At 41.9% G+C, this 12,443-nt stretch overlaps 1 protein-coding gene across 5 annotated transcripts in view; it reads left to right on the forward strand.

The window, feature by feature from the left end:
• Nucleotides 1–11,208, forward strand: part of Cald1 (caldesmon 1) — a 185,296-nt gene extending 174,088 nt beyond the window's left edge. For 4 of the 5 annotated variants that reach the window (XM_038317885.2, XM_038317881.2, XM_038317883.2 and 1 more), the window contains 4 exons: nt 1,622–1,759; nt 2,836–2,931; nt 7,812–7,892; nt 10,678–11,208. In XM_038317885.2, the coding sequence (XP_038173813.1) occupies nt 1,622–1,759; nt 2,836–2,931; nt 7,812–7,892; nt 10,678–10,686 (324 nt within the window). In that variant the 3' untranslated portion in view covers nt 10,687–11,208. The remainder of the gene's footprint in view (nt 1–1,621; nt 1,760–2,835; nt 2,932–7,811; nt 7,893–10,677) is intronic. The other variant, XM_038317882.2, reaches the window with a different exon arrangement.
• Nucleotides 11,209–12,443: the final 1,235 nt, after the last annotated feature.

Raw genomic sequence — 12,443 nt, forward strand, 5'->3', positions numbered from 1 at the left:
CAGACTGGGCAAAGGCACATTTCTGTATGCCACTGAAGATGTTACTCATCCCTACTAAACCACCAGCCACAGATCAGGTCTGATAGAGAAGCCATCTGGGCTTGTCTTTGTTTACAGCTGGGAAAGTTTCTCAAAGACATGCCCTTCTTACTTGTATCCTTTGTTCCTTCCAGTATATTCTCTATGCTGTCCTGCCTCAGCCTTTCAGTCTTGAAGAACTTCCCCACTTTGGGGCATCTACATATGCTGTTTTTCTGCATAGAATGAAGGTCTCCTCCTATTCCTTTTTCTACTTCTGAGTCTCTGGTAAAATCTGGTTGTAAATGTTACATCCTTAGAGAATCCTTACCCTGATTGATATCCTCAAACTAAATATCATTTCCCTGTTATGTGTTCTCTTCTAGGGCTAAATTGCAACCCATTTTTTTCATAGTGTTTACTACAATGCAAAATAAGTACTAATAAGCTACTGACATTTATCCTATCAAAATATAAGCTTACTGTGGTTTATGAAACAAACTGGCTTGCTTTGACAAACTCTACCAAAGTTAACATGCATAGTAGGTGCTAAAAACCTATCTGCTGGGAGGTGTTCAGTAGGCCGTGTAATCACACAGGACTTCCTTGTAATCTGAGGGCTGGAGTTCAGACCCCCAGCACCCATATAAAAGCTGAAGGCACCGCAGCCTGCGTTTGGGAGGCAGAGACAAGGAATCCCTGGAGCAAGCTGCCTAGCTAGACTAGCAGAACCAGTGAACTGTAGGCTCAGTGAGAGAGCCTACCTCAATGTAGAAAGTGAAGAGCAATCAAGGGAGACACTGGACATCAACCCCTGGTTTCCACATGCACTCTCTCTCTCTCTCTCTCTCTCTCTCTCTCTCTCTCTCTCTCTCTCTCTCTCACACACACACACACACACACACACACTCAAACACCTATGCATAGCACACACACATACACGTTTAAAAACAGAACAAACGCCTATCTACTGGAGAAGCTTGAGAACTAGTTTACTCAGCAACTGCACAAGCAAAAAGAGCCTACGGTTGAGCCCTAGGAGCCACATAAAGAATGCCAGGTGCGGCTGCACACGTTAGAATCCAGGGCTGAGGAGTTAGAGACAAGTAGGTTCTTGGGGGTCACTGGCCAGGCATCCTAGCTGAATCCAAGAACCACCGCTCCCCTCAAAAAAAGGCCCCTAAAATAGCACCTGAGATTGAGCTTTGGTTTCCTACACACACACACACACACACACACACACACACACACACACACCTGGCTTCCACATACATTCATACATACACACAAACATGCAAACACACATGCACATTAAAAATGAAAACACCAGAAAATAATCTACTGAGGAAATGGAGTCCTCTGTCACCTTAATGATAGAGTCCTAAAAAGCACGTTTCTTTTCTGGAAGATCCTCTGCTCCAGCTCTGATGGTTTATGTGAAGAATCACAACATCAGAATGCAGCTGTACAACAAGAAACCACGAATCCCTTTCAATAGAAGTGCACACCATGATATTTTTAGTTGATGGTGCTGACCATCTCGCTCTGATTTTATGAGGACAAACTTCTCAACACTGTCTTAAAGCGTATTTGCACATTTCAGGGAACAAAGGCTTCCAAACCTCCTAAGCCTGCAGCCTCGGATCTCCCTGTCCCTGCTGAAGGGGTCCGCAACATTAAGAGCATGTGGGAGAGAGGGAATGTGTTTTCCTCCCCCTCTGCCTCGGGAACACCAAATAAGGTATGAGCATGGATCTCATCATCTAAGTTTTGAAAAATGGATTTTCCCCATTTGCATTAGGAATGGCCTTCATTCACAACAAATGCAATGAAGAATGTACAATCTGCACTGATTTGCCAAAAAAAAAAAAAAAGACAAATAAAGCAAGCTCATAAAGAATGTTTTTATGGGCTAGCCTGTGTACTCAGCTGTGACCATGGACCACTAAATGAAATGCTTGCATTTAATTATTGGTCATTAGGGTTAGGATGGGACAAGGGGACATGGAATAAAAACTGATATTCCTTTTTTTAAAGATTTATTTTTATTATATGTGTATGGCTGTTTTGCCTGTATTGTATATCTATGCACTATGTGTATGCCAAGTGTCTGCAGAGGTCAGAAGAGATCATAGAATCCTCTGGAATTGGAGTTACAAATGGTTGGGAGCCACTGTGTGGGTGCTGGGAATCGAGCCCAGGTCCTCTGGAAAAGCAGCCCAAGCTCTTAACCACTGAGCCATCTCTCCAGTCCCTGATATCCTTTTTAAAGGGACAGAATCAATACAATAAATATGCATTGTTATGAAGGAGAATGTATTAAATTGGCTTATATGGTGGAAGCTGGGTCAGCCAGTGGCTTGCTGCACACTGGAGAGGCTGAAAACCCACTGCAGGTGGCTGGCGGTTGAGCCCACAGTACCGGGTGCTTCAGCAGTCCTGATTTGGTGATGAAGGCCTGGAGGATACCCGGAGAGCTACTGGGCTTTAGTCCACATTGGAAGAGTGAAAAAAACTGGGTTCTTATGTCAGCGAAGGAAGCCTGGCTTCTGAAGCAACAAGACAGATGCAGCCCCCAAGCCAGGTGTGAAGCACACAGGCAAAGCAGCCCCTCTTCACATCTGGCCACCGCCAGAAGGTGCTGCCTCCTCTGGGGAAGGGGCAGGGAGTGTCTTCCTGCATCTTCTCTAGTTAATCCTTCAGTCAGGCTGATACTCAAGATCAACAATTGCAGATTTAAGGATACCTTGAAGTGTGTAAGGTTTCCTGGGTAAAGGTACTTTTTTTCTAGTTTTTGAGATGACTGGCTTTTTGCAGGAAACCGCTGGCCTCAAGGTGGGAGTTTCCAGCCGCATCAATGAATGGCTAACTAAATCACCAGATGGCAACAAGTCACCTGCTCCAAAGCCTTCTGTAAGTAGCTTGGGGAGTTCTGAGTTTCTCAGATCTTACAACTTACACATAAGAATAAAAGAGCAGTTAGCTCAGCTGCCTAGGAAGAATGATTTTCCTGTCTTCTGCTGCCGCTGCTGGGTGGCACACTGGTGGGTGTGCTCGCTGCTGGGCGGCACACTGGTGGGCGGCTCACTGGTGGGCGGCACACTGCTTGTGGCACACTGGTGGGCGGCTCACTGGTGGATGGCTCACTGCTGGGTGTGCACACTGCTGGGTGGCACACTGGTGGGTGGCACACTGCTGGGCGGCACACTGCTGGGTGTGCTCACTGGTGGGTGTGCTCACTGCTGGGTGTGCACACTGCTGGGTGGCACACTGGTGGTGGCTCACTGCTGGGTGTGCAGACACAGAGTGGCCTGAGCAGCTGCACCACAGTTCAGGGTAAAGCACAGCCTCTGCCTGAGTAGAGGGGACTTAGTCATGGCACACGATGCTGGGCAGTTCAACTAAGACCCTCTGCATTTCTCTCTGTTTCCCTTTATTTACTTATCTGTTTATTTGGCTTCTATTCTATAAACCACACACAGGAATTTGAAAGCAAAATGCCATGTTTCTCAGGCTATTTATTTATTACAAGCATTCCAAAACATATTCCCAAAAGATTGTGTATTTTGACCGTTTTCAAGCCATGTTTTTTTTTTAATTTTACCTAATTTCTATAAATTAACACAAAATAGTTATTTCATAGCTATTGAAATAATTACTACTATACATATAATTAATATAAATTGAATAATGTGTTATCAACACCTGAAAAGGAAAACCATAAAAAAAACCCTGAAACTAGAAAACTGGAATACTCCCCCTGCAAAGCCACAAAAACTGGCTATGAATATTATTTTAGACTACTAAAACTTTTCTTATTTACTAAGTGTAAGCTAGTTATACAAATATTCCTTTAACTCACTATGTAATTGCCTTACAGTTGTTATTAGAATACACCATTCTCATTCCCCATTCAGCCTTCTCTGCCAAGATGACTCTGCAGTTTTATTGGTATCAAAGGAGCAGAAAAGGAACTGCCACAACCCACATTCATTGTTATTTAATTTATTTATCTTTTATTTTTTTTTGTGGGTTTTTGCGATAACATAGCCCTGGCTGTCCTGGAACTCACCATGTAGACCAGGCTGGCATTGAACATAACCTTCATTCTTTAAGAAGAAAAACATCCCAGATCCCATGCTTTTAAAGTATTAAGCTCCTGTAGCTATATCCTAGCACTTCCCAAATTGTAAAGGAGAAATGAAAATGTTTGTGTTCCCTTCTTGGGAGCAACACCTTGAGCTTTTTAGTAAATATTCTGCCTAAGGCCTTTGCACAAGGCTTCACAGAATATATGCCAATGTGAACTCAGTTTACAGTTGTGAAGACATTACCCACTGAAAAAATATGCTTCCCTGCCAAGTAGATAAAGGAGATGGAGTCAATTTAAAAAGGGGGGGCAAGACACCACACCCAGATGTATCTTTGGGGCCTCAAGTGTCACAACTGGTCATCTCGACACAAGAAATATAAATTATTTTTAAATAGAAATAAATTATGGTCTGTCAATGTTATGGTTCTAGGCCCATAATTACTAATACTCTGATTTCTGAATTATGGATCCCTCTGAAAGCCAAATGAAACTAAAAGCCATTCTACAACACGTAAACTTGAGGAGTTCATGGCCACATACCCCACTTCAGGAACTCTCCTGAGAAAAGAAGGACACAACGATAAATGGCTTCTCTTTGAGTATGGCATCTCCTCTCTAGAGCAGATAGCCATTCCTTTCCTCCCACGTCTACCGTATGTGTGGTCTAGTTCATCCTGTACCAGGTTGTCCTCATGGGCTTGGTCCAGGGCTGCCTCTCTAGTCTTTCATCAGCCCCTGACCTGACTTGTTTCCCACCCATTACCCTCCTAGTGGAAGGGTTAAAAAAGTAAATGTAAGTGGACTTATTACCTCCATAGGTGGGATTGTACTAAGGATCTCACACCAAAGATAGCAGTAACAGTGCCTGCGGTTATTGATGGCCTCCTAAAAAGTGACAGGATAGAAAAGTAATACAGGAAACTTATAAAACCACAGGCTGCTTTGCCTCCTATTTATAAGTGACTTTTAAACTTATCTAGGAAAGCAAAGAAGGGAAGAATATGACAGTTAGTATAGATCTTAGTGATCACCTTCTTCCCATTGGGTTTGACAGATTTGTGTGGCCTCAAATAAGTAAGAAATATATATTTGATGTCATAAATAAAATACTAGGTTGGATATACTCATTAAGCCTTTTAAGGCTTTAGATACATTCCTCTGGTAGATTTTAGCCCTAGTACCCACTATGTCAAATCACAGCTAGTCATGTGACTATCTCCTGGAAGAAGATAACGACTTGGAACCCAGCAAGGTAGGAAAAGTGAAGCACGGATTCTGTGGTTTCAGCAAAAAGGGGGTAAAATTTCAGTGTGGAAAAGGCCACCAGCGTCCTACAGATGCGTAAGCTGTCAGACAAAACCTCCAAGGAAGGCAGGATAGGAAGATACCAAACAGGGATCTTAGTCCTATCTGCGAAGTTTCGCAGTGGTGACCTGAAGCTAAATTCTGACCATTATGGTTTTTTTTTTTTATTTTTTCAAGTTATAATCTGAGCACTTTTTGAAGTATGAAAACATACATTCTTTAAAAAATTAGTTCTGTTCCTTTCTTTTCTTACACCAGCCATTTCAGACATGTATGTTTCCATTTTGGTCCTTCAAGATATCCAGGTTTGGGGCTCTGATTAGGCTGGTCCTGAGTCCAGGATGTCAGAGGATTATCTATAAGCAGCACCCAGTAGGAGAACTCCAATAGTCCCGTCTGGTTCCGGACCAGATACAACTTATTCTCAACCCATTTCCTTTATTCTCACTATGGGTAGTTGGAGGAGAAATCCTAGGTTTGTTGTTTGCAGCTGTGACCTGTGAGCATGAGAACAAAGTCAAGAGTTAGTTCAACCAAACAGCCTTTACCCATGGTGAAACCCCAAAAGCAGAAGAGTAAGCCACAGGACTAACGCTAGCATGTTGCGTTCTGAAATTCAGAAGAAAAACCACCCAAGACTTCGTAGTTATGGCCTTATTCTCAGGGATGTTAAGAATTACAAGTACTCAAAATTGTCATCATTATCCCCCAGAAAATTAGCATATTTAAAATTAAATATTGTCCTGCTTTGTGTATCTTTCTGGGACAGCCAAGCTACTTATGAGTAGAATTTATAAACTTCCAGCATAACTTTGTGACTGGAATTCAAGCCTGAATGTTTTAGCTGATTTGTCTAGTCTTTGTGTCTAAACTGCATGTCATATAGCAATTAAAGTGCTAACTTGTCTCTCTTTTTGTTTAAAAAAGAATGATGTCTTTCTCAGCTGGCTTCTCTTCTTCATTCTCTCGTCTCTCATTGACTGGAGACCTGCCTTTCCTGCCTTCATTTCTACCTCTTCTCCCAGCCTGGGTCTTTCTCTCACATATAGTATGGTCAGGTAATTCCATTTATGTTTCCTTTTGACTTGAAAATATTGACGTACAATGTGGATGCCGCTATTTTCTTGAAACACCTTATTTAAACTCTTTAAATGATCTGGAAAGATTCATCAACATGGTTTCAGGGAAATGGAACACTCATGGGAAAGAAAAATATTTGTCATCTATGAATCAAAGAAATAAGTGATAGCACCCACTTTTCAGAGCTTCTGCCAGCATGTTCCTTCCTACAGCTGCCAATGTTCTTAAGTCTTCCAGACAATTTGGCAACTTTTACCCACACTGGCAAATGTAGTGGAACTTTTTTTTCTTTTTAAATATGATTTGTCGCTTAATGTTTCCAAGTTAAACAGGTATCGCTTTCTAATAGAATATCAGGAATTCATGCCACAGGCCCATAACCTCGCTAAGCGTATGACAAATCTCCACATGGCATTATTTAACCATGCATGTTCAGTATTGAGATGCTGGTATTCCGTGTCAGAAATATGTTCGCCAAAACTGGCATCCATGGAAAACCACAGCTGCTAGCTTTGCCTTCCTAACGAGAAAAAGCATTGCCAAAGTAAGCAGTACTATTTTCAGTAAAAGACATTCATTTTCTACAAACTACCTGTGCCAAGTACTAATATAAGCAAATGCTGGAAGAAAAGTAAATGAAAACAGCAATTTGGGTCCTTATCCAAATGAAATTAATTATGAGGTAGTAAACAAGAATCCAAGGCTGTATGACTAGTATGGGTCCTATTTTACTGTTTCCTTCCCAGGAGTCACACATGTTATTAACATACATCATCAATTGCCCACTTCTCTTAGGGTTGTCATGGGTGAGACAGGATGATTTTTGTGGGGCTAGGTTCTACTAATCCACTTCCAAATTACACACTCGGCCATCAAGAAACACGGAATGATTTCAGTATCTCCCTTAGGTTGCAAGATCCTAGGACAGTGATCCTACAAAAGGGGGTGGTTAGGGGACGGATAAAACACTACAGGGAATGAGCTGGGGGGATGGTGGCCAGCAAAGACGGTGAGCACAGCGCCATGGAGGTTATGAGAACTTAGCTCCATGCAGACACGACCAGAGGTCAAGTGCTTCCAAGTGCGCTCCCGAAGGCAGGGTGGGCCTGAGAAACACTCTGAACCTTCAGCCTGCCTCTTGGGTAAGCAACATGGACATCTGTAGCCATGAAACAGCCCAAGGTCTGCTCACAAGACAGGGAACGGCTAGTGGTTCTTCTATTTTGGACAGTTGATATGGTGGCTGGCCTACTTAGGCTTAGCCAGAAATCATGAATGGTCACCTGTCATTTTTTTTCTGCTTTCTTCTCATCAGGACTTGAGGCCAGGAGATGTATCTGGCAAGCGGAACCTCTGGGAAAAGCAATCTGTGGATAAGGTCACTTCCCCCACTAAGGTAATATCCTAGGGGGAATCATGTTTCAGAGATTGATTATTTTTTTCCCGATGAATCACTGAATATGATGTCCTGGGGCCAAATGAGAAATATTGCTAACTCACAAATCTATGCTTGGATGACCATCAGTTTCTAAAAAATCATGTGTGTAGTAGCCCAGAGAAAGGACAATTTACAAAGCCATTGTTACCGCTGGCTTGTCAGGCTTGCAACATAAATGCCTCAGTCATGGGATGGTTCCCAGCAAGACAGTTTCTAAATAGTTGTCATAGTTGTGGAACAGCTGACCAACAGAGCCCTAAGGGATAAGCATGGTCAATCTTTCTTTGCAGGCCCCGTGATTGGCTACACAGTTATTTCGGGGGAAACAAATCTCTTAGGAGAAACTGTGTGCCTCCTCCATTGGCTCTGTTTCTAGAACTCCCCTAGGAGACATTGCCCACAGCCTCAGACTTAAGGTGGCTATGGCAAAATTTTTAAACAGACAAAATATGCTGTCCAGTGAAAACTAATGGCTAAGAATGCTTGGTCCTCTAGGAAAAGTGTGTGCGTGTTTTCCAGAAACACGCTCTGGGTGGTGTTTAAAATACACTCAGAGAATAACCAGTACTGCTGGTTGTATGAGGAGATAATCCACTCCTAATTGTGGCCTTTCCCCATTTCAAGAAACAGACCCAGCCGGTCCCTCAATAGGAGAACATTCAGAAAGAGAACTCAGATCAGTAATAAGGTGAGAATAGTCTGCTTCCTAGTAATGCAGAGTCCTAGGAGAGAGACTTCTGAAGCGAACTCTGGGCCAATGAGAGCTCTGAAGGCAGCTAGAGGATCACTGAGATCCACTCTAGGGAGGGAGGGACTTCCCCGTTTCCTGAGTTTTGCACTCTCTTCATCCTGGTGCAGCTGCCTGAGTGTGCCACTCCACCTTCTCCATCAGTTATATACTGCTCTTCTGAGCCAATGAAATCCACTAGCCCGGCCTCTCTACTTATAGTGACTTCTAAATAATCCCATTATCCTAATGATCACTAAATATGCTTTAAAAAGTACCCAACAGCTACCGTTTGCTAGGCACCATTATTGCCTCGTGTGATCCTCCAGTTACTGTGAGCGTTAAGTGGGAGGATTGTTACCATTTTGAGGAATTAAGTAACTTTTGTAAAGGAACATATCTAACAAGTGGCCAAATGTGCACCCAGGGGCTGCAAAGATGGTTTGGCGGTTAAGAGCATGTGCTGTTCCTGCAGATGTCCTAGGTTTGATTCCCAGCAACCACACAGCAGTTCACAACCCTCTGTAACGACAGCACCAGGACAGCACCAGGGGATCAACACCGTCTTCTGGCCTCCAAGGGCACTAGGCATGCATATGGGACATAGTTATACATGCAGTCAAAACACAAACATACAACAACAAAAAAATTAATGTTCAAAAATACCTACACTGATACTCAAGCAGTCTGCTCTGAGCCTACATTCTTTTGTTGTTGTTGTTTTGTTTTTGGGTTTTTTTTGTTTTTGTTTTTGTTTTTTTTTTGGTTTTTTTTTTTTTTTTTTTGAGACAGCATTTCTCTGTGTAACAGTCCTGGCTGTCCTGGAAATCATTCTGTCATTCTGTAGACCAGGCTGGCCTCAAACTTACAGAGATCTGCCTGCCTCCCAAGTGCTGGATTAAAGGCGTGATGCACTACTGTGCCTGGTTTCTAAACACTCTTCACCATAACCCATTTTTTTGTTTGTTTGTTTTTAGAATATACATACAGCGAAAATGTAATGTTCTTAAAATTCCTTCATAATTTTCTATTGGCAGGGGAAAGGGGGGAGGGTGAATTTTTGTTTTAAACACAAAGAATGAACTTGTGGGCCTAAGACTCTGAAATCCTGGGAGCATAAATATATCTTCCACCGTAGTGGTCCGGGTGGTATGGCAGCATCCTTCCTGAGTAGGGGATGCTGACTGTCCACCATCACAGGTATCATGGTCCCTGTGGTCATATTCAGGCTATGGGAAGTAGAGTAGAACCACCCTGGAATGGGGGGCCGAAGAGGACACCCCTCACATACAAGACAGCCTGAGTGTGCACCTGGGACTGTTCAGCACGGGGAGGCAAAGCACACACCAGCCTTCCTCCATAGTCTTCATCACTGACCTCTTGCAGAGGCTATAATAAGACGACCAGACGACCAAACCTACTCAGGATAATGAGACGGCAGGTGAGGGGTCCCTGTTCCAAAACACCAGACTCCCTACTTACTGTATGGCCATTCCCTTGAAATGAAAGTACACACTGTACTTTGAAAATACAATCTATCACGCATTAATATGTCCTTACCTCAGAAAGGACTTTTAGCAGCTGGATGAAAGGGAGAAGAATGGATAAGAATAGACTAAGGGTCTGATAAGTCTCAGGGATAAGAAAAAAAAAAAGTGACATGGGATATATAGAAGAAAAGCAATCACATTGGCATGTTGATGTGGCCTTGACTGAGCTAACCAGTCGTGTAAAACACTAGAAAATTCCCAGTCCGTATTGTAGAGCTTAAAAGCCAGCTCGACTTTGAGTGCCATGAGCAAAGATGAAGGTCAAGGTAGGAAAGGAACATCCAGGAGAAAGAAAAAGGGGGAATCAGTACAAAGATGGAGCGGAAGGTCACATCTGAGCAGATGCCAGTGGTACCCTTCCCCTTTGTGTTGTTTATATTTACTCCTATCCTACCCTGAGTCTTTAGCTCAAGATCTGCCCTATTGAAACACTGTGGGCTGCTGATTTAAAGTTCTCTTCTCTCAGCAGGTTTGAAACAATCGGAGAAAGAACCCAACTGCGAGACGTCTTGCTGGGTCAGCTCAGTTGTAGGAGGCTAACTGTTCTGTTTATATTTATGTTGATTTACTAAATTGGGTTCATTTTCCTTTTTTAAAAAAAAATCCAATATCCCAGTAAACCCATGTATATGCTCACTATATTTAATAATCACAACTAGAGATATTCATGGCCAAAGTACTGCCATTGCAGTGGAGCCTGTTGCTAAAGAAACCCCGTGCTGTGAAATAGACTCGCTACTGTCTGCTGTCATCTGAGCAGTGACGTCAACCACATTGGAAGTCAACAAAAGGAAGTCAAGATTAAGATTACCTGAGGAATGCATGCAGTATGGGGGGGGGGGGAGGGAGGGGAATGAACCATAGGTTTTGTTTCAATACAGACATCATGTTTCTGCACTTTAAAGCATGGAAGAAATTATCTAAGTAGGCAATCGAAACTATCTGAAAGGAACCCATTTCAGATCTGATACAGGGCAATAATGATTGTCTTTTTTTTTTTTTAAAAAAAAAAAAGATGTACTGTTGAGATATTGCTTTTTTATGTGCTGATTCATATACCTAAATTGGATGAGTATTTTAGCTGACTGGTACTGATTTTTTTTTCAGGTTGATTGCTTTGTGGATTTCTTTGGTAGCAATAGTAGCCTGAAGCACATTTAGATAACACAACTATGTAATGTATGTGCATACATGTATACAGACACACAAATGGTAGACTGCTCTTTCATATGCTAGACTATTATATTTAGTAGTATGTCCTTGTAACTAACCAATATCACAGCTTTTGAAGATTAAAATCACAATATTATATTAATATTTCATATTTGCCAGTAGAAACATGGAAGTTAGGTATAGTTATGTTTTCAATGCCCAATGACTTATAAGAAAAAGTATTGGAAAAAAGGATTAGAAGTGTCAAAATTATTTGGAATTTCTTATAAGACATAGTATTTAGTTTATAATTGAGGGCAGTCTTGAAGTCCAGTGTGAATTTTATTAAGTCTACTATCTGGACCAAGCTCAAAGCCTACTTATTTGTAACAGTAAAATTCCCCCCAAAAGTTGACCTACATGATATCTAAGGTGTCTGCTTTCTCTACCATGTAAAGCCAAGCATTTTGGTTATAGTATTGCACAAATTAGAATTTGTGTAGATGCCTAACAAAGACCAACTTTGCCTCGTGTAGAAGCAGAAAGGTGAAGTGAGCAAAGGCATGGCAGGTCTATCTTTATGTAATCAGACTTTTTAAATTAAGATTGTCTGTCTTTTATTAGTCAGTTGGTACTGTCCTAAGTTGATAATATCTAAAATTTTGAAAACTATATGTAAATTTTAATAGTTTTAATTTCCCCCTCAGGGTCTCTAGGAACTCCACCATTCAGAATCAGATCATGTATTAGCTTATGTCTTCATTCTTCCCAGTAGATAATGAAAAGTACGCCTGCGTCTTACAAAATGTTCTTATATAGAACATTCTATGCATATAATGTCATTGTACAAACTCATACCTCAGCTGACTTAACCAAAATTATCTTAGTCTCCATTCCTTCCGCACTGGGAGAGCCTCCAAAATAACTAATCCACATATTTCCCTTCAAGGGGGAAGGGTTGCCTTGAGGGGTAACCACTGCCTGAAAAGTCTATTTTTCTCATGAATTAGTGAGAGTTAGTTGGATTCCCTAGCTTTTAGTAAACTTGGGCCAAAGGAAGGAAAGCCACTAAGACTACAC

This window comes from Arvicola amphibius, chromosome 2, assembly GCF_903992535.2.
Source record: "Arvicola amphibius chromosome 2, mArvAmp1.2, whole genome shotgun sequence".
Taxonomy (NCBI): Eukaryota; Metazoa; Chordata; class Mammalia; order Rodentia; family Cricetidae; genus Arvicola; species Arvicola amphibius.